Source organism: Mobula birostris, chromosome 5 (genome assembly GCF_030028105.1).
Source record: "Mobula birostris isolate sMobBir1 chromosome 5, sMobBir1.hap1, whole genome shotgun sequence".
In the NCBI taxonomy this organism is placed as follows: Eukaryota; Metazoa; Chordata; class Chondrichthyes; order Myliobatiformes; family Myliobatidae; genus Mobula; species Mobula birostris.
The window spans coordinates 66,359,467-66,380,020 of NC_092374.1; the positions used below are offsets into that span (position 1 = coordinate 66,359,467).

General features: G+C 42.6%; 1 protein-coding gene across 3 annotated transcripts in view; it reads left to right on the top strand.

Annotated features, from left to right (window-relative positions):
• The window catches only part of plppr1 (phospholipid phosphatase related 1), a 128,860-nt gene that overhangs the window by 89,256 nt on the left and 19,050 nt on the right, over nt 1-20,554 (top strand). For all 3 annotated transcript variants that reach the window (XM_072257182.1, XM_072257184.1, XM_072257183.1), the window contains exons 4-5: nt 2,115-2,247; nt 12,793-13,043. In XM_072257182.1, coding sequence (XP_072113283.1) covers nt 2,115-2,247; nt 12,793-13,043 — 384 coding nt within the window. The remainder of the gene's footprint in view (nt 1-2,114; nt 2,248-12,792; nt 13,044-20,554) is intronic.

A 20,554-nucleotide genomic window follows, 5' to 3' on the forward strand; every position in this document is an offset into this window, starting at 1 on the left:
AGGCCAGGTCTCAGTCTCAGTTCAGTGCAGAGCCAAGTAAATGTCATGAAGCAGTGAACAGAACTGGCACAACCCTTGCCCCTGGTCCCAACACCCTGCCTTTCCAATCTGACTCGAAGTTTAAATCATCTAAACAATGGGTAATTTCTCACTGTAGGACTTGGGCCCTGTCAATTCAATATGTTCTGGGCCTGGACCCCGCCATTATCTTTCGGCCTGTATCCAACCTTCCCAAATTAGCCTGGTGCTCAGGTCTTTCCTCACTCTCAGTTTTACTGGATGGACCATGCCTCCGCTGCCCCAACTCAGCTTTGCCTCCGCTCACCTCTATTGTTTGTAGTGCAGAAATTTTACCAATATTATGAAGTATTTAGTTGTATTCTTCATTTTGTTTCCCATCAATAAGTAGTCACTGGGCTTCACCAGCACCATTTTTAGCCAGTTAATCTGCCAGTTGATCTGGAGGTAGCATTCAGTGGTTCATTAGGTGGGTGTGGGATCACGACCGCCTGATGGACCATGAACTTCCTACTACTTCTGAGGTTTTGATATTTATTAATTTCCTCAGGTGGATACTGGCTGTGCTGACCTATCCAAGTTGATAGTAAATTTCATCATTGATGCCTGCTTTCCTAAGTTATAGCATGGTCCATGTTTTCTGGTGTCTTGTGGGCCTTTATCGTTAGAGGGCAGTATTACACACTGTGGGTTATTTTGTCTGTGTCCGCTCTCAGTGACTGAGGTCAGAGGGTAGATTCTAAAGTAGAGATGGCATAGATTGGCCTACTTGTCCGTTACCTTGTGGATTGGCCTTACTGCAACAGGAAGTTTTCGGAGTTGAGGTGCAGCATTGCAAGAAAGATTCAGAAATGGAGTGAAGATGCAGCCTTGCTTGACCAGTCTGGGTGATAATTATGGCAGTCAGCAACAGTGGCCTCAAACCTTTGCCTTCAATTGAATCAAGGAGCTTCCCCATTTACCGTATCAGTTACTCTAAAATCTCCTCTGTGTGAGATTTGTGGTTGATGATTGTTGGACATACCCATGAAAGGGGCAATATCAACAGTTGCATTTTGTTGACTAAAGCCTCATACAGAAAAAGAATATTTATCCCTCTTGTGCAGAAAATAAAACCCAGAGAGCACTGATTCACTATTCGCTAAACAACAGTTTTTGGAATGAATTTATATTTTGGAACTGTGTTTATATTGTACCATTAAGGCCCTAATGCACTTGCTGAGATTTGTTGCATTGTAAGGTAAATAAAATTTGGCACAATCATAAAAGGAGACACTAAGAATGTTTACCAAGTGCTTGGTCAAAGATGCGGGTTTTTAAGAAATGTCTTAAAGAAGGTAAGTGAGGTAGAGAGAAGTATAGAGAAAACATTTTAGGGCTCAGGGCATTGGCAACAGAAGGCATGACTGCTTATGGTGAGGCAATGAAATTCCCAGAGGAACACCACATGGTCACAGTAAGAATATTTGGAATTTTGCACTCCAGGAAGCTGCACCATTAAATATTTGGAGAGATGCTCAGATTATGGAGAAAAGGTTGCAAAGAGGAGTGATTTTTAGACCAGCCACATTGATTACGTGCTGGAGCAGCTCAGAGGGCAATGTGACCTGCGAATGTTTTTGCTTCTCCTATCCTCGTCTTCTTACAAAAGAACAGAAGGAATAGAATCCGGAGTAAGTGTGGCTTATCCTATGCTTCAAGTGAACTTCAGTGCCCTATCTCCTTATCTTCTATTATCCTGAGTTTCCAAAGATATTCTCACCTTTGAATATACTCAGAATTAGCATCCAGCACCTCTGGTGAAGAGAACTTCAAAAATATACAACTCTTTGAGTGAAGAAATTCCTTTACATTTCTTTATCTTAAATTAATGACCCCTTACTCTGGAAATATGCCCCTAATTCCAAACATTACAACCTCTGGTGGTACCTTGTTGCCCATCCCTTTCAGAATCTCATGTGTATTGATGAGATCACCTTCTAGTTTATTACATCCCCTGTGCACAGTTCATTCAACTCACTTTGTCATTGTTGCTAAAGTCAATTATTTACAATTTTAATATTCTGCCTGATACAGCATATGTTGCTTCTTTGCAGATTTTCATCGGTGAGATTTCAATGTATTTTATAAAATCGACAAGAGAAAATCTGCTCCGCCAGGAGAAGACCATCGTAACAGGAGAATGTTGTTATTTGAGTCCTCTATTCCGAAGAATTATAAGGTTTATAGGTAAGCCATGGTATTAAGCATCTTTACTATGTGAAGGGGCATGGGTTGCCTCACATAATTCAATGAGGTACCACAAAAATCTATTTACCTTGCACCTAACGCAGAGGAGAGAAAGTTATCAGGGGTGCTTCAGATTTCACAGTTAATGGAAAGAGAAGGTAAAAGAAAACTCCTTCATCTGTCTAGACATAAGGCACAGACTGACAAGGGGATGGTGATGAGTAGAAATTTGTCCTCTTTTATTTCTGCTGTGTGCAATGTAGTAGTCTAAAAGGGTTGACCTTCACTGGGTTACGACTTACTCTATTTGTACTTTGATTCCACCTACCACCTTCATTAGTCATTCTCAATAAACTTGATCTAAGAAGAAGCTGACAATCTCAGTTTGGAAATTCTGAATGGACTTCCAGCATGGATGGCTTGCTGAGTTTGCAGGGGCAAGTTCTAGTGCTCCCCAAGTGTGCTGCCGTATTCCTGATATCTCTGCTATGCTCCCTTGATCTGAGCTCTGCCCCCAGAAGTCACTTCAGTCTAATCTTTGATTTATTTAATTACAGTAAACATCTGATTATGTTTTCTCCTAACCTTCCATGAGGGATTACAAAGCATTCTTTGCAATATCCTTCTGTGTTATATGTTAAATGATTTGATATCATCCATTGTCTTCAAATTTATGTCTTTTGGTGAAATTTTAAATTTTCACTCTGGCCAGTGATATAACGGGACATACAGGTTATACAGCGTCAAAGGATCCCAGGTCACATGCCTTCTAAACGACTTCATAAAGCAAGATGGGATGTTATCTTTAACACTAGCCAAACAAGGCTGTTTCAGAAGCTTTGTTCAGCAGTTACTCTTTCTAGAAGAATCAACTGGATGATGAGTATCACTGGTCGTGGGACACCATTACAGGGTTTATTTAAGATCCAAAGCTACTGAGTGTTGCAGGCATGTTCCATGGAAAACAGTCTGTCTAAGCCCATCTTGTCTATGCACAGCACCAGCCTTCAGATCACAACATTTTTCACAATACAATACTCTTCAAGCCAAGCCCATCTGCAGAATTCTGCAGAAATTTCTAGTTTTCATTAAATTTTATTTTAATAGCACATTTGGCCATAGAGCAGTATTAACAGAAAGGTTTGCTTTAACAATGCATAACAAGTAAATTTTCAGCAATGGTTGCTTAGTAAGCAAAGAAGCCACTTATTATAACATTGCTCTTGTTCAATCAGTGTTGGCCTGGCATTTCACTGTTGTCCACGCTGTTGAAATGGCTTTCAATTACGATAAAACAGCAGTGTATATTTGCAAACACGAGGAATTCAACAGATGCTGGAAATTCAAGCAACACACATTTAAGATGCTGGTGAACGCAGCAGGCCAGGCAGCATCTCTAGAAAGAGGTACAGTTGACGTTTCAGGCTGAGACCCTTCGTCAGGACTAACTGAAGGAAGAGTTAGTAAGAGATTTGAAAGTGGGAGGGAGAGGGGGAGATCCAAAATGATAGGAGAAGACAGGAGGGGGAGGGATAGAGCCAAGATCTGGACAGGTGATTGGCAAAACGGATATGAGAGGATCATGGGGCAGGAGGCCCAGGGAGAAGGAAAAGGGGGCAGGGAAACCCAGGGGATGGGCAAGGGGTATAGTCAGAGGGACAGAGGGAGAAAAAGGAGAGTGAGCGAAAGAATGTGTGTATAAAAATAAGTAACAGATGGGGTACAAGGGGGAGGTGGGGCATTAGCGGAAGTTAGAGAAGTCGATGTTCATGCCATCAGGTTGGAGGCTACCCAGGCGGAATATAAGGTGTTGTTCCTCCAACCTGAGTGTGGCTTCATCTTTACAGTAGAGGAGGCCGTGGATAGACATGTCAGAATGGGAATGGGATGTGGAATTAAAATGTGTGGCCACTGGGAGATCCAGTGTATATTTGTACAGTTCTTTTAACATTGGGAAGTGTCCCAGTTGTTTTGGAAGCAGCATTGTTAAAGGAAAGTTGATACCAAGTTGTATATAAAAATATTACAACTCTAAATCAACTGCTTAGTCAAAAAGATGAGTTTAGAGGAGCATCTTAAAAAGAGGTGTTAACATGCAGGGAGAGAATTCCAGAGTTTAGGACAATGGCAGTTAAAGGTTTGGTTGCCAGAGGTGGGATTGAATGAAATAGCTGTTTTGTTAAACATTATAATGGGAGGACTGCAGACATTGTGGTGGGTTACAGGGTAGAAAGAACCTTCTAGACTGGTGTTGTTCAACATTACAGCTCATAAGTCTAGAATTCCCACTCTTCTTTATTTTATTACCAGGGTAGTAAAACTGCACTTGAATGTACCATAACAATTGTGAAATATACCTAACAAGATCTCACTTTGGAGATGTTTAATCTGTACCCAAGATGACTGACCATGTACCTAGAGGCAGCCTATGCTTTCAGGAATATGGACTTGTTTTCCCAGGTTCCAAGCAACAGCAGCCAATAAAAGTTAACTTGAGAAATATGTTCCTGAAATGTTATTGGTGTGGAGATAGGAGTGGGGGAAAATGTACATTCAACTATCACTTGAACGCTCCCGTGGAACCATGATGGATGCTGGTTGTTTGTTCAGAATCTCACAACCCAAAATCAGAAGAACTTCGGAACATTAGGGAAGATGACGACATGTTATGGAACTGGATCAGAAGCAGATGGTTAATTCTTGCAATGGATCTTTGCTGATTATGCAATCTACATGCCTCTTTCTTAAAGAGGAGGGCAATTACATTGGGATGCTGGAAGCAACAAAGAACTGAAAGATGTACAGGAGAAGTAAGGGTCCAGAGTGAATGATGGAATTTAATAGGCTGTCAAAAGCACGTTGAGCTCTCTAAAAGCAAGTCATAAATACCTACTGATATCTAATAAGAAAAAAATGTATTTCAAGGGGTGGTTACCAGGAAGGGATATAGGGAGATGGGGACAGGATGCAAAGATATACTGTAATTATAGTGTGTTTATTTAGGATGTGTACAGCTGTTGGGCTGAGCGATTTTGCTGTTGCTGATATGTTGCATTTTTGGGCAGGGTGGGTGAGCTTGGGAGCTTTCTCTTCTCCTGGAAACAGCAACCAAGTACTTTGATATAATAATTTAGAAGACTGACAATACCTGTGGATCTATATCTAGAAAATAGTTTGTACTTTCAGGCACTAGAAAGAAATATTTCAGTTTATTTAGTGCATTTCAGCACCTTAGGATATTTCAAAGAATTTCATGGCCAATAAAGCAATTGGTAGTTGATTTATTATAGTTAAATGTACTGAGGTACAGTAATTTTATGCTATCTGTACAGATCATTTCACAACATCAGGATACGGAGTTAGTACAAGGGAAAGGCAATGACATAATGTGGAACATAGTGTTACAGTTCCATAGAAAGTGCACTGCAGGTAGACAATGTTGTTGTTCATTCATCGCATCGATGAAGACCTCAACACCATGATGGTGTCAAGATTAGCGCGATTTGGATTTAAGTGAGGGAGAGTTGCGCAGTGTCAGCCTCACTCTCTCTTCCCAAATCCCATCTGGATCCAGTGGCAAGACAAGAGTCGATACGGTTGGAGATGGAACTAGGCGCAGTGGATGACCAGGACGTCTTCTGTGTCTTGTCATGCTCTACAATAAGGTGCAAGGCAATGATATGGTATATTGTGAAGTAAAGAGTCCATTTTATTGTACTGGGGGCTATTCCTATAACAGTGGGATAGAAGCCGCCTTTGAGTCTGGTGGTATGTGCTTTCAGGCTTCCGTATTTGCTGCCCAATGGAAGAGGGAGAAGAAAGTATGTCTGGGATGATTGCCTATCAGACTGGAGGTCTGTGACTAGTGGTGTGCCTCAAGGATCTGTGCTGGGACCATTATTGTTTGTTGTCTATATCAATGATCTAGATAATAATGTGGTAAATTGGATCAGCAAGTTTGCTGATGACACTAAGATTGGAGGCGCTGTGGACAGCGAGGAAGGCTTTCAAAGCTTGCAGAGGGATCTAGACTAACTGGAAAAATGGGCCAGAAAATGGCAGATGAAACTTAATGCAGACATGTGTGAGGTGTTGCATTTTGGAAGGATAAATCAAGATAGGACATACACAGTAAATGGTAGGGCACTGAGGAGTGCGGAGGAACAAAGGGATCTGGGAGTTCAGATACATAATTCCTGGAAAGTGGCGTCAGAGGTAGACAGGGTTGTAAAGAAGGCTTGTGGCATCCTGGCATTCATGAATCAAAGTATTGAGTATAGGAGTTGGGATGGTATGGGGAGGTTGTATAAGACATTGGTGAGGCCAAATTTGGAGTATTGTGTACAGTTCTGGTCACCTAACTATAGGAAGAATATCAGTAAGATTTTGCAGAGAAGATATATTAGGATGTTGCCAGATCTTCAGGAGTTGAGGTACAGGGAAAGATTGAACAGGTTAGGACTTTATTCCTTGTAGCGTAGAAGAATGGGGGAGATTTGATGGAGGTTTACAAAATTCTGAGGGGTATAGACAGAGTAAATGTGAATAGGCTCTTTCCACTTAGATTAGGAGAGATAAATATGAGAGGACATGACTTTAGGGTGAAAGGGGAAAGGTTTAGGGGGAACTTCTTCACTCAGAGAGTGGTAGGAGTGTGGAACGAGCTGCCATCTGACGTGGTAAATGTGGGCTCACTCTTAAGTTTTAAGAATAAATTGGATAGGTACATGGATGGGAGAGGTCTAGAGGGTTATGGACTGGATGAAGGTTAATGGCACTAGCGGAATAATGTTTTGGCACAGACTAGAAGGGCCAAATGGCCCGTTTTCTGTGCTCTAGTGTTCTATGGTTCTATGGGTGGAAGGGGTCTATGGTCATCTTGGCTGTTTTTCAAAGGAAATGAGATATGCAGGCAAAGTCTATGAAGAGAGACTGCTATTTGTGATGTGCTGAGCTGTGTCCACAACTCTGCAGTTTCTTGCATTATTTCGCAGAGAAATTGCTATACGAAGCCATGATGCATCTGGATAGGTGCATCTATATAACTGGTGATGATCATGAGGACGATGCTGGATTTCCTTAGATTCTGATGAAGTCAAGATGCTGGTGCACTCTCTAGGTAGAGAGTCATCTACTAGGATGGATCGGAATAGGCTATTTGTGATGTTTGTGAAATGTGGTCACGGTTGAAATGCAAATGCAGCAGTGTGCACCGAGAGCACCCACAAACAACAAAGGAATAATAAGGTATTAATGGTGTTGATCAAGGTGTAAGTATTTGTGAGCCCCTGCCAGTATCGAGCAAAAACATCGACGATATTCGGAGATAGTTGAAAAAGGGCTTGCAACATTTGGGGCAGGCAATGAGCAACTCCAATAAGAAAGTCTCTTAAGCACTTACCCTTGATATTCAATGACATGTCCATTGCTGAGTGTTCCGCCATTGGCATTGACTAGAAACTCAGATGGAGCAGCCACATAAATTCTATGTTTGCAAGAAAAGGTCAGAGTGTGGTTATCTGCAGTGAGTGACTCACCTCCTGATCCCACCATTTACACAAATGAAGGGAACCTGCTGCATTCTCCCCTCTCTTTCCCTCTTTTTCTCATCATTCCACAATTGCCCTCATACAAAACCTTTGGGTTTAAGGCATCCTCACCAAGAAGATGAAACAGAACCACCTAATCGTGCAGCAGAGCCACATGAAAAGGGAACACCATTTCTCTGAGCATGTGAATCAAAGAATACCCTCTACTTGCCTGGATAAACACAGCCCCATTAACTTAAAAGAAGCCCAACACTATCTGACATTAAACAAAAATCCCAAGGACGATGCTGAGAAAGGATCAGAGGATCTCTCCTCTGTGTCTTATCCAATATGTATCCTTCAGTGATCACATGCTGATAACCTGGTCTTTACCACACTTGTTTTGTCAAACATTTCAATCATTTTATTTTTTCCGCAATCAGAAAAAAAAACAAGAATGTTTTACACCCTCTCCAACCCATTTTGCTTCAAATCTGTGATCCCATTCTCTCGCCGTGTAGCACATACAGGTGGGGGTTGATGGCTGGTAGTGTGCCAGTGGTGGTGAATTCTTTTACAAGCTTGTTTTGCTCCTTCTTCACTGTCTCTAATTAGATTTGCACCTGATCTTGTACTGGTTTTCATACAGCTCTTCTGCAGCATCAGTTAGTTCTGCTTCATCTTCTTGGCGAGGATGACTTGAAACCAAATGTTTTGTGCAAGGGCCAAACCTGTGACTTCTATAAATGGGGGAGTAACGAGAGAAAGAGGGAAAGGGAGGGGAGGATGCAATAGGTTCTCATGGTTGTTTGCTGTGAACCGATTGGCTGCCATGTTTCTTTCTTTTGAACAGTGACCAGAATTCAAAACTACTTCACCACGAGTAAAATGTTTTTTATGTATTGTGACGAAAAACCAAGTTATCAGAAGATTGATGCTAATGAGAGAGAGATAAGGGAGACAATGGAGAAACATTCAAAATGCTAATAAGAGAGAAGGGAGAGATTAACGAGAAAGAAACACATTTCAGATATTGACAGACCAATTGCTTTGAACCTGAACTGTTTGAAGTCTGATGGACAGGCGATACCCCAGCAGGGGGGATAAAAAGAACAGGTTCGCTAACGCATGACACACCACGAGATCATGAGATAACGAGACCCTGGAAGAGTGGTGTGCCCCCACAATTTGGTGAGAGTTTGGAGGTCTGGTCGCGGGAACCGACCATAGGCGCACAGGGTGAAAAGGGACGATCGGCGGGAACCTGGTGTGGGTGTCTGCCCTTGCCTGGGTGCTGGGTTCACCGCGGAAGAACGGTTGTATCTGGAACGGAGGGGCCACAGTCGGTGACCATAGAAGACATAAAAGGGTCCGCTCGAAAGCCAACTGCAAAAAACATCAAAGGTCTGCTGAATCAGATTTGCGTATTCTCTCTCTCTCCCTCTCTCTCCAACAGCACAACAGCGATTACTGCGAACTGTACTAAGCTGAACTGAACTCTGCGTCACTTGAGACTGCTCATTTTACCCCTAGACTGCGATAGAGCTTGATTGATTCCTATTACCCTAGTTCTGTGTACATGTGTGTTTTATCATTGCTAACCTGTTACATTTATATCCTTACTATTAGAGTACTGTATTACTTATTTCTTTAATAAAACCTTATTAGTTTCTGTTAACCAGACTCCAACTAAGTGGTCCATTTCTGCTGGTTTGGCAACCCAGGTACAGGGTACGTAACAGTATGCATGAAATTTTCAGCAAGAAGTAGAATGAATTCACACATAATGGGAGTTTAAGTGCTTTATGACTTTACAAACTGCCTACGTCACTTTTAAACTGGAATGGTTTTGATCCACCATGACTGAAAGCCCACACATATATGTTCATATTTTACATGATCCTCTTTTTTGTGATGCCAGTGGACCATAGCTTTGGCTCATTGGCATTGGCAAGGCCCTGGGCTACATAACAAGAATACCTGAAAGTGATTTAAATGGCTATCAAATAGTTGAATGAGATGTTAAAATTTAAAATTTTTGTTAATACATTCATTTTTTGAGGCCTAGGCTTCTCTGACAAGGCCTACACTATTGACCAATCCAAATGGTCCTTGAGAAAACAGTGGTGAGTCACTTCTTGAATTGATTTGGTCCACCTGTGAAAATACTCCCACACTTGCTTTGGGGAAAGAGTTAGACATAGTCATAGTCATACTTTATTGATCCCGGGGGAAATTGGTTTTCGTTACAGTTGCACCATAAATAATAAATAGTAATAGAACCATAAAGGTGCCACACATGAGGCTACTTAACAAGATAAGAGCCCATGGAATTATGAGAAAGTTACATACGTGGATAGAGTGTTGACTGATTGGCAGGAAACAGAGAGTGGGAATAAAGGGATCCTATCCTGGCTGACTGCCGGTTACCAGTGGTGTTCCACAGGGATCGGTGTTGGGGCCGCTTCTTTTTACATTGTACATCAACGATTTGCATTATGGAATAGATGGCTTTGTGGCTAAGTTTGCTGATGATACGAAGATAGGTGGAGGGGCCGGTAGTGCTGAGGAAACGGAGAGTCTGCAGAGAGACTTGGATAGATTGGAAGAATGGGCAGAGAAGTGGCAAATGAAGTACAATGTTGGAAAGTGTATGGTTATGCACTTTGGCAGAAAAAATAAACGGGCAGTCTATTATTTAAATGGGGAAAGAATTCAAAGTTCTGAGGTGCAACGGGACTTGGGAGTCCTCGTACAGGATTCCCTTAAAATTAACCTCCAGGTTGAGTCAGTAGTGAAGAAGGCGAATGCAATGTTGGCATTCATTTCTAGAGGAATAGAGTATAGGAGCAGGGATGTGATGTTGAGGCTCTATAAGGCACTGGTGAGACCTCACTTGGAGTACTGTGGGCAGTTTTGGTCTCCTTATTTAAGAAAGGATGTGCTGATGTTGGAGAGGGTACAGAGAAGATTCACTAGAATGATTCCAGGAATGAGAGGGTTAACATATGAGGAACGTTTGTCCGCTCTTGGACTGTATTCCTTGGAGTTTAGAAGAATGAGGGGAGACCTCATAGAAACATTTTGAATGTTAAAAGGCATGGACAGAGTGGATGTGGCAAAGTTGTTTCCCATGATGGGGGAGTCTAGTACGAGAGGGCATGACTTCAGGATTGAAGGGCGCCTTTTCAAAACAGAAATGCGAAGAAATTTTTTTAGTCAGAGGGTGGTGAATCTATGGAACTTGTTGCCACGGGCAGCAGTGGAGGCCAAGTCATTGGGTGTATTTAAGGCAGAGATTGATAGGTATCTGAGTAGCCAGGGCATCAAAGGTTATGGTGAGAAGGCGGGGCGGTGGGACTAAATAGGATAAGATGGATCAGCTCATGATAAAATGGCGGAGCAGACTCGATGGGCCGAATGGCCTACTTCTGCTCCTTTGTCTTATGGTCTAATAGTTAAATAATAATATGTAAATTATGCCAGTAAATTATGAAATAAGTCCAGGACCAGCCTATTGGCTCAGGGTGTCTGACCCTCCAAAGGAGGAGTTGTAAAGTTTGATGGCCACAGGCAGGAATGACTTCCTATGACACTTTGTGCTGCATCTTGGTGGAATGAGTCTCTGGCTGAATGCACTCCTGTGCCCACCCAGTACATTATGTAGTGGATGGGAGACATTGACCAAGATGGCATGCAACTTAGACAGCATCCTCTTTTCAGACACCACCGTGAGAGAGTCCAGTTCCATCCCCACAACATCATTGACCTTACAAATGAGTTTGTTGATTCTGTTGGTGTCTGCTACCCTTAGCCTGCTGCCCCAGCACACAACAGCAAACATGATCGCACTGGCCACCACAGACTCATAGAACATCCTCAGCATTGTCCGGCAGATGTTAAAGGACCTCAGTCTCCTCAGGAAATAGAGATGGCTCTGACTCTTCTTGTAGACAGCCTCAGTGTTCTTTGACCAGTCCAGTTTATTGTCAATTCGTATCCCCAGGTGTTTGTCATCCTCCACCATATCCACACTGACCCCCTAGATGGAAACAGGGGTCACCAGTACCTTAGCTCTCCTCAGGTCTACCACCAGCTCCTTAGTCTTTTTCACATTAAGCTGCAGATAATTCTGCTCACACCACGTGACAAAGTTTCCTACCGTAGCCCTGTACTCAGCCTCATCTCCCATAGACCTGGTGATGATCACGGAGCAGTAATATATTTACAGATTAGGATGGCTGAATTGAATTGAATTGAATTGACTTTATTTCTTACATCCCTCACATACAAGAGGAGTAAATATCTTTATGCTACGTATAATGTGCAATGTGCAAATAATAGTAATTTGTAATAAATAGTATGTACAGTAAGATGTACAACAGAACAGTCAATATAGCTTTGAAATACCATTATGTCAGCATGAATTAATCAGTCTGATGGCATGGAAGAAGCCTGTTGGTCCTGGCTTTAATGCTGAAGTACTGTTTCCCAGAAGGTAGCAGCTGGAACAGTATGTGGTTGTGGTTGTAGTTTGGGTCCCCAATGATCCTTCGAGCTTTTTTTAAGTACCTGTTGCTGTAAATGTCCTGAATAGGGAGAACTTTGAGTGCCGATGTTTCCATGAACCTGCTGCCTTTGTCCTTAGTTTTCGATGTTCGAGAGCTGCCTAGATGAGAAACTACAGTGCACTTTGTAGACAGCACACACAGAACCACTGTGCACAAGTGATGGAGGGGATGATTGTTTAGAGTGGTTGAACACATGCCGCTCAACCGGGTTCATATGTCATGGATGGGTTGAGAATTTCTTGATAATATTCACAATTCTGAACAATCTTCTATCATGGTCCTTTTTTATGTCTTACAAATGGTGAAAAGGATCTGGGGGCATTAGGCAACTCACTAGCCACATTATGTCTGGCCTCACATGAAGTGATGCGACACCGTAGCGTAATCTCAGACTGCAGAATGGATTACCACCTATTCATGACTCCCTGTTTCTTTCTCCCCCACAGGTGTGTTTGCCTTTGGTCTGTTTGCCACGGATATATTCGTAAACGCAGGCCAAGTAGTCACAGGGAGCCTAACCCCATACTTTATAACCGTCTGCAAACCTAATTACACAGGAACTGACTGTCGTTCCCGTTCACGCTTTCTTACCAATGAACACATCTGCACTGGGAACCCAGAGGTCATTGCAAATGCGCGGAGATCCTTTCCATCGAAGGATGCGTCTTTGAGCATCTACTGTGCCTTGTATGCAACGGTAAGGTTGTGATTCCTCAGCTGATGGACTCCTGTTGTTAGGAGCAGACCATGTTTCATGTGTGTCCCTCCCAAGTTTTGATCAATTGTTTATAATCAGATGGGCAAATTGTATCAAAGCATACTAGATTAATTACTTGTTCTCAAGTAAAAGAATGCCTTAATAATAGATGGAAATGCTTGATATACTCAGTAGTCAGACAGGATGTGTGGGAAAAGAAACAGTTATAGCTTCAGGTTGATGAACTTCCTTCATCAAAGCTGCGGAGAAGAGGTAAAAAAAAGTTTTTAGATGCAGAGAAAGGGGAGCAGAGACATAAAGATACCTTGGAAGTCTGGAGTAATCTGCTTAAACACAGATTTTTACATTAATTTTCTCTCAGTCCTTCCTGGTTTCATATATCTTAAATCTTGTTTTACCTTTAACTTTTTCAGTTTTGATTAAATATTTATCAGCCTGAAATATTAATTATGCTTCGCTCTTTGCTGATTCTGATTATGTCCATATTTTCTTGATTTCACTGTTCTCTGTGCCAGGGGTTTTTGGGTTTTGAAGTATTTTAATTTTATTTAAATGTCAGTGTGCATCTCAGTGTGAACAATTTATTTGTCTTACTAAATTTCACTTGTTCTGAAAGAAGTGTCTTCCACAGAAGTTAATTGCTGGGTTTAGAAAAAGGGCAGTTAGCCAAAGGGTCTAGAAGACTTGTTTGTAGCAAGCTGATTCATGATGTGGGGAGTTTCCATTCTTCAATATGAGCAGTGAATCATTTTCAGTGACTGCAAGTGAAATTAATGGCAACTGAGTTGGAATAACACATTTGAACAGAAGGGTTTTTGAGTTCTCTGCTGTTCATCTGATAACATTGTTTTTTCAGTGGATATTGCCATACCAGTTGGCTTCATACAGCAGTATTCCTGTGTCACCTGGATGGTTTAAACTGGGTACCATGTGTACCAGGAGCCAGTGTGGACTAAACACCGGAAGTGCACCTAATTGTTGAGTGCACCATGAATGAGTGGCACATGGAAGAACAAGACAATTCCTCAGTCTTGGAGACAGGAAGGAAATAAGATCAGGGGGTGGGCAGAACTGGAGAACAATGATGAGAATTTTAAAATGCAGGATGAAACTAAGGTGTGTTAGCAAGTACAGGGGTGATGGACAGAAAGAACTTTTTATAAGCTCAGACATGGACAACAGAGTCTGAAATGTCCTCTAGCTTTAATTGGATAGAGAGAGGAAAAATGGCCAGGAGTGCTTTGAAATTGACAACTTTTAAACTGATACAGGTATCTTCAAGTTCAAGTTTATGTTTATTGTCATGGGCAAGTATACACAGAGTATAAATAAATGCCCTGAAAATGAGCTTTTAGCAGCAGCAGCACCGTACATTACAAGCATGACAAGTTAACATAAACATAAATTAACATAAATCATGCATAATTTACATGAGGAAGCAAAGATAATGACACAAATGCCAGATGAGAGAGAGAAAAGGAAATGTAGTCTGACTTAGTGTTAGGGTTTTTCAAGTCAGTTCAAGCAGCTGATGGCAGTGGAAAAAAAGCTGTTGTTGAACTGTGAGGTGTGGGTCTTCAAGCTGCTGTTCCTCTTGCCTGGTAGCAGCATCAGGAGGAGGCCATGTGCTAGATGATGCAACACACATCAAAGTTGCCGGTGAACGCAGCAGGCCAGGCAGCATCTCTAGGAAGAGGTACAGTCGATGTTTCAGGCCGAGACCCTTCGTCAGGACTAACTGAAGGAAGAGATAGTAAGAGATTTGAAAGTGGGAGGGGGAGGGGGAGGGGGAGATCCAAAATGATAGGAGAAGACAGAAGGGGGAGGGATGGAGCCAAGAGCTGGACAGGTGATAGGCAAAAGAGATATGAGAGGATCATGGGACAGGAGGTCCGGGGAGAAAGACAAGGGGTGGGGGGAACCCAGAGGATGGGCAAGGGGTATAGTCAGAGGGAGAGAGGGAGAAAAAGGAGAGTGAGTGAAAGAATGTGTGTATAAAAATAAATAACGGATGGGGTACAAGGGGGAGGTGGGGCATTAGCAGAAGTTAGAGAAGTCGATGTTCATGCCATCAGGTTGGAGGCTACCCAGACGGAATATAAGGTGTTGTTCCTCCAACCTGAGTGTGGCTTCATCTTTGCAGTGGAGGAGGCCGTGGATAGACATGTCAGAGTGGGAATGGGATGTGGACTTAAAATGTGTGGCCACTGGGAGATCCTGCTTTCTCTGGTGGACAGAGCGTAGGTGTTCAGCAAAGCGGTCTCCCGGTCTGCGTCGGATCTCGCCAATATATAGAAGGCCACATCGGGAGGACGTTCGCTCCCTACACGACTCCCTTGTCCATTCGTGCCCCCCATCCCTCCCCACTGATCTCCCTCTTGGCACTTATCCGTGTAAGCGGAACAAGTGCTACACATGCCCTTACACTTCCTCCCTTACTACCATTCAGGGCCCCAGACAGTCCTTCCAGGTGAGGCGACACTTCACCTGTGAGTCGGCTGGGGTGATATACTGCGTCCAGTGTCTCTAACTTCCGCTAATGCCCCACCTCCCCCTCGTACCCCATCCATTATTTATTTTTATACACACATTCTTTCTCTCACACTCCTTTTTCTCCCACTGTCCCTCTGACTATACCCCTTGCCCATCCTCTGGTTCCCCCCCCCCCTTGCTTTTCTCCCTGGGCCTCCTGTCCCATGATCCTCTTGTATCCCTTTTGCCGATCACCTGTCCAGCTCTTGGCTCCGTCCCTCCCCCTCCTGTCTTCTCCTATCATTTTGGATCTCCCCCTCCCCCTCCCACTTTCAAATCTCTTACTATCTCTTCCTTCAGTTAGTCCTGACGAAGGGTCTCGGCCTGAAACGTCTACTGTACCTCTTCCTAGAGATGCTGTCTGGCCTGCTGCATTCACCAGCAACTTTGATGTGTGTTGCTTGAATTTCCAGCATCTGTAGAATTCCTGTTGTTGTGCTAGATGATGCCTGCTGTTCTCTTGAAACAATACGGCAAAGTGTTAACAAGATCCCAATGAAAAACTTGCCACCAAGGATGAAGGTTGAGTTGCAGTGAATCTAATTTCTTTGAAATAGTGACATACAGAACATTAAAGCTTGCTTTTGTTTAAGATAATAAAAATGGTGCCTGCAGGGATTTCATGGGATTTTAGGACGTGTTTCTCATCAATAACTACAACTAAAGGGAGTTCCTGAAAATGACTTCTCATGTGCAGGTGAGTGACAGAATTTGGGGATGAGGTTAAAATGCTGGGAATGAGAGAATAATAGAACAAATTGAGTAGGATTATTGTAAAAGTGTGTGCTTGATGATCAGCCTGGACAGTGGGTTGAAGGGCCTGTTTCTATGCTGTATCTCTTCATGAACGTACTTACATACTTATATTAGAATTTTAGCTGAAGAATTGAAGAATTGCATCGTTTTAACGGTTCGATTAAAACAATCTCTGTCTAAGGTCCCCCCAAAAATAATCCACAAGCTGATTTCTACTGCAATAAATCTCTTTCAAAATGACATCACTCCTGCACTTTCAAACCCCTCCATATATAAAACTAAACAAATGTCAATGGTTCACTGATATAACTGTTTATGTGTAGCTTCACTGCAAATTTAAGTGCATGCTATATGCCTTATGGTGGTTAATGCTTGTGTCATTTCCCTAAGAAGTCTTTCAAGAATCACTGGATTTTGGAGAAGTTCTGGATGTCTGGAAAATTGAAAATGTTACTCTACTTTTTAAGAAGGGAGGTAGGCATAAGACAGGAAATTATAGGCCAGTTAGCCTGACTTCAGTGGTTGGGAAGATTTTGGAGTCCATTATTAAGTTTGAGGTTTCAGGGTGCTTGGAGGAACAGGATAAAATAGGCCAAAATCAGCATGCTTTCCTTCAGCGGAAATATTGCCTGACAAATCTGTTGGAATTCTTTGAGGAAATTACAGGCAGGATAGATAAACGTGAGTCTGTGGATGTCGTTTACTTGGATCTTCAGAAAGCCTTTAACGGGTGCTGTACTTGAGGCTGCCTAACAAGATAAGAGCCTTTGTATTATTGGAAAGATACTAGCATGGATTGGGTGACTGGCAGGAGGCAAAGAGTGGGAATAAAAGAGGCCTTTTCTGTTTGGCTGCTAAAGGTCAATGGTGTTCCACAGAGCTCAGTGTTCGGACCACTTTTACTCACATTAAATGCCAGTGATTTGGATGACAGAATTAATGGCCCTATTACCAAGTTTGCAGACAATACAAAGATAGGTGGAGGGACTGGTAGTGTTGAGGAAGCAGGGATTTTGCAGAAGGGATTAGACAGACTAGGAGAATGGGCAAAGAAGAGTCAGGTGGAATACAATGTAGGGAAATGTATGAACACATTTGTAGAAGGAATAAAGGTGTAGACTATTTTCTAAGTGGAAAGTAAACTCAGAAATCAGAGGTGTAAAGAGGCTTGGGAGTCCTCGTGCTGGATTCAGTGAAAGTTAACTTGCAGTTTGAGTCGGTGGTGAGGAAGGCACAAGTGATGTTAGCATTCATTTCAAGAGGATTGGAATATAAGAGGAAGGATGTAATGCTGAGGCTTTAAAGGTATTGATCAGACTGCACTTTGAATATTGTGAATGGTTTTGGGCCCCTTACCTAAGAAACGATGTGTTGCTATTGGATAGGATCAAGAAGAGGTTCACGAGACTGATCCCGAAAATGAAAGGGTTGATTGCACTGGGCCTGTAATTGCTGGAGTTTAAAATGAAAAGGGATGTCATTGAAACCTGTCAATTATTCAAAGGCCTAAGTAGAGTGGAAAGAATGTTTCCTGTAGTTGATGAATCTAGCATCAGAGGACACACCCTCAGAATAGAAGGGCATCCCTTTATAAGAGAGATGAGGAGGAATTTCTTTAGCCAGGGGTAATAAGTCTGTGGAATTTATTTCCATAGATGGCTGCGGAGGCTAAGTCGTTGGGTATATTTAAAATGGAGGTTGATGGATTCTTGATCAGTACAGGTGTCAAAGGTTAGAGGGAGAAGGCAGGAGGTTGGGCTTGAGAGGGATGATAAATCAGCCATGATTAAATGGCAGAGCAGACTCCATGAGATGATTGGCCTAACTCTACTCCTACGTCTGATGGTTTTATGGTCTTGTATGAGGTGTTGAAGTGGTCGGTGCAGTAATTAATTAGTATGAAAGATGTGAAAACCCCACTTCCTTTATTTCCACCAAGCTTTGTTTATCTTGCTGGCTGGCAGAATGATGTGTCATTTGTTTGTTGTTGACCTCTGCCTGCAGATGCTCATCCAGAATAAACACTCAGGCTTGGAAAATAGTCTGTTGTTGGTGGTGACAATCATGCTGGAACATTTGTTATACTCTGCCTCTAAACTCCTCCTGCCAACATTTAGATCTATTGGTGTTAACAAAGTACCGATTGGAAGAACAATGGGGAGCAAACAAAGACAATCTTTTCCCACTGTTGCTCTGCCGTCACTCACAGCATTCGTACAAAATGCTGGAGGAAATCAAGTAGTTCGGGGATCATCTGTGGAGGGAAATAAACACAGACATTTTGGGTCAAGACCCTTCATCTAAACCTGCTGAGTTCCTCCAGTGTTTTCTGTGTTGCTCTGAATTCCAACTTCCTGAATTTAATTTTCTTTGGTGTATAGAGTAAATGTGTAGATGTAACAAGTCACTGAATTCTCTGTTGCCATAAGAAGAGCAGAGCACCCATAAGACCCATTTTCTTATGACAGTGAGTCCGTAGGTTGTGTTCAATGATGAGCTCGGTGTTGCAGTGTGTGAAGATGTCCATGCTGGTTCAGGAGCCTGATGGTTGAAAGGTAATAACTGTTTCTGAATCGGGTGGTATGCTGTGGGTCCTTGATGATAAATAGTGCTTTCTTGTGGCAGCACTCATTGTAGATGTACACAATGGGGGGGGAGGGTTTTTCCTGTATCAGTCTACCCTTCTTATGCTCATCATAATTTTATACATCTCAATTACATCCTCTCTTAATCTCCTCTACTTGAAAGCAGTGTGATGTGGCTTTCAAAAAAGTTAAAGGAAGTGGGGATGTCAGACACTGTACTCACACATTATGATCCACATTGTCCAGTGAAGCTTGCCTATGATGCCTTGCCTTAAGCCATCATGTCCCAAGTTATGAGTGATGGAAGTGAACACCCCAAAGCCTTTGTATCATGTTCCCATATCGCTGCAGAGTAAAAGTTACGCTGAGATTGACAGAGAGGCCTTGAATCTTGTTTAGGGTGTAAACAGTTTCAACCAGTACCTTATTGGAGAAAGTTTACCCTCATTACTGATCACCAACCACTGGGGTCCATTTTCAATCCACAGAATGGTATCCAATTAACAGCAGCAAAATGAATGCAGAGATGGGCTCTGTTTCTTGGAGGACAAAATTACAAGATTGAATTCAGGAAGGCGACTAATTATGGAAATGCTGATGGGTTGTACCATTTACTGTTGGAAAAAGAACTAACTGAAAAAGTTACAAAAGAGGACACTCTGTTTGACGTATTCTCCCCAATACAAACTTTAAATCTCCCTATTATGACTGAGATGATCCAAAACAAAACCAGAAAAGACCCCACACTGGTTCAGGTCTACATGGCCACCCAAAATGGCTGGAATGTGCTGCAGAAATTCCAGTTCCCCTATTTTTAAAAGCACCAGAGGGTTGCCTTATGTGAGGATTGAGTGCTGTTGTACCATCGAAGCTGGGAGCTGAAGTGTTGGAGAAGCTACATGCCAGTCATCTAGTCATGGTCAAAATGAAAGTGTTGCCTTGAAGCTTTATCTGGTGGCCTAGGCTAGATCAGCAGATCAAGCAACTCTCCATGCACAGTTTGTGATGCCAATACATCCAGAAGATGCCAAGAGCAGCGCCTGTCCCTCCCTGGGGAATGGCCTGCATTACTCTGGCAGAGGATTCATATGGATTTTGCCAGACTTTTCATGGGTACAAATTTCTTGGTAGTAGTGGATGCAGCTATGAAGTTCCCAATCACATCCACTATAGCCTTGCATATTGTTGATGTGTTGAGAAGCCTCCTCTCAAGGAATGGTGTTCCAGAACACTTAATCAGTGACAATGGTCCACAGTTTGTTGCAGGACGGTTTCAGTTATTCCTGAAAATGAATGGAATAAGACATAGCACATCTGCACTGTACTACCCAGCTACCAATGGCCTTGTTTGTCCAGTGAAAAGAATACACTGTGAGCAATGTCATCAGGACACACTGCACTGACACTGACGCAGAAGCTCGTGCAATTTTCTCCTTGCATATCTCAATGCAGCACACATCGCAATCAGCTATGTTATTCCTGGGCCATCCCTTGAACTCACACTCTCCTCAGACCTAATCTCAGAAGAGTATGCAGGTTAACCAGGTGAGCCAAACTGAGAGCTCCTCAAACATGTTTCACTCCTGGACAAGCAGACCTGGCAAGGGACTAAGGAGG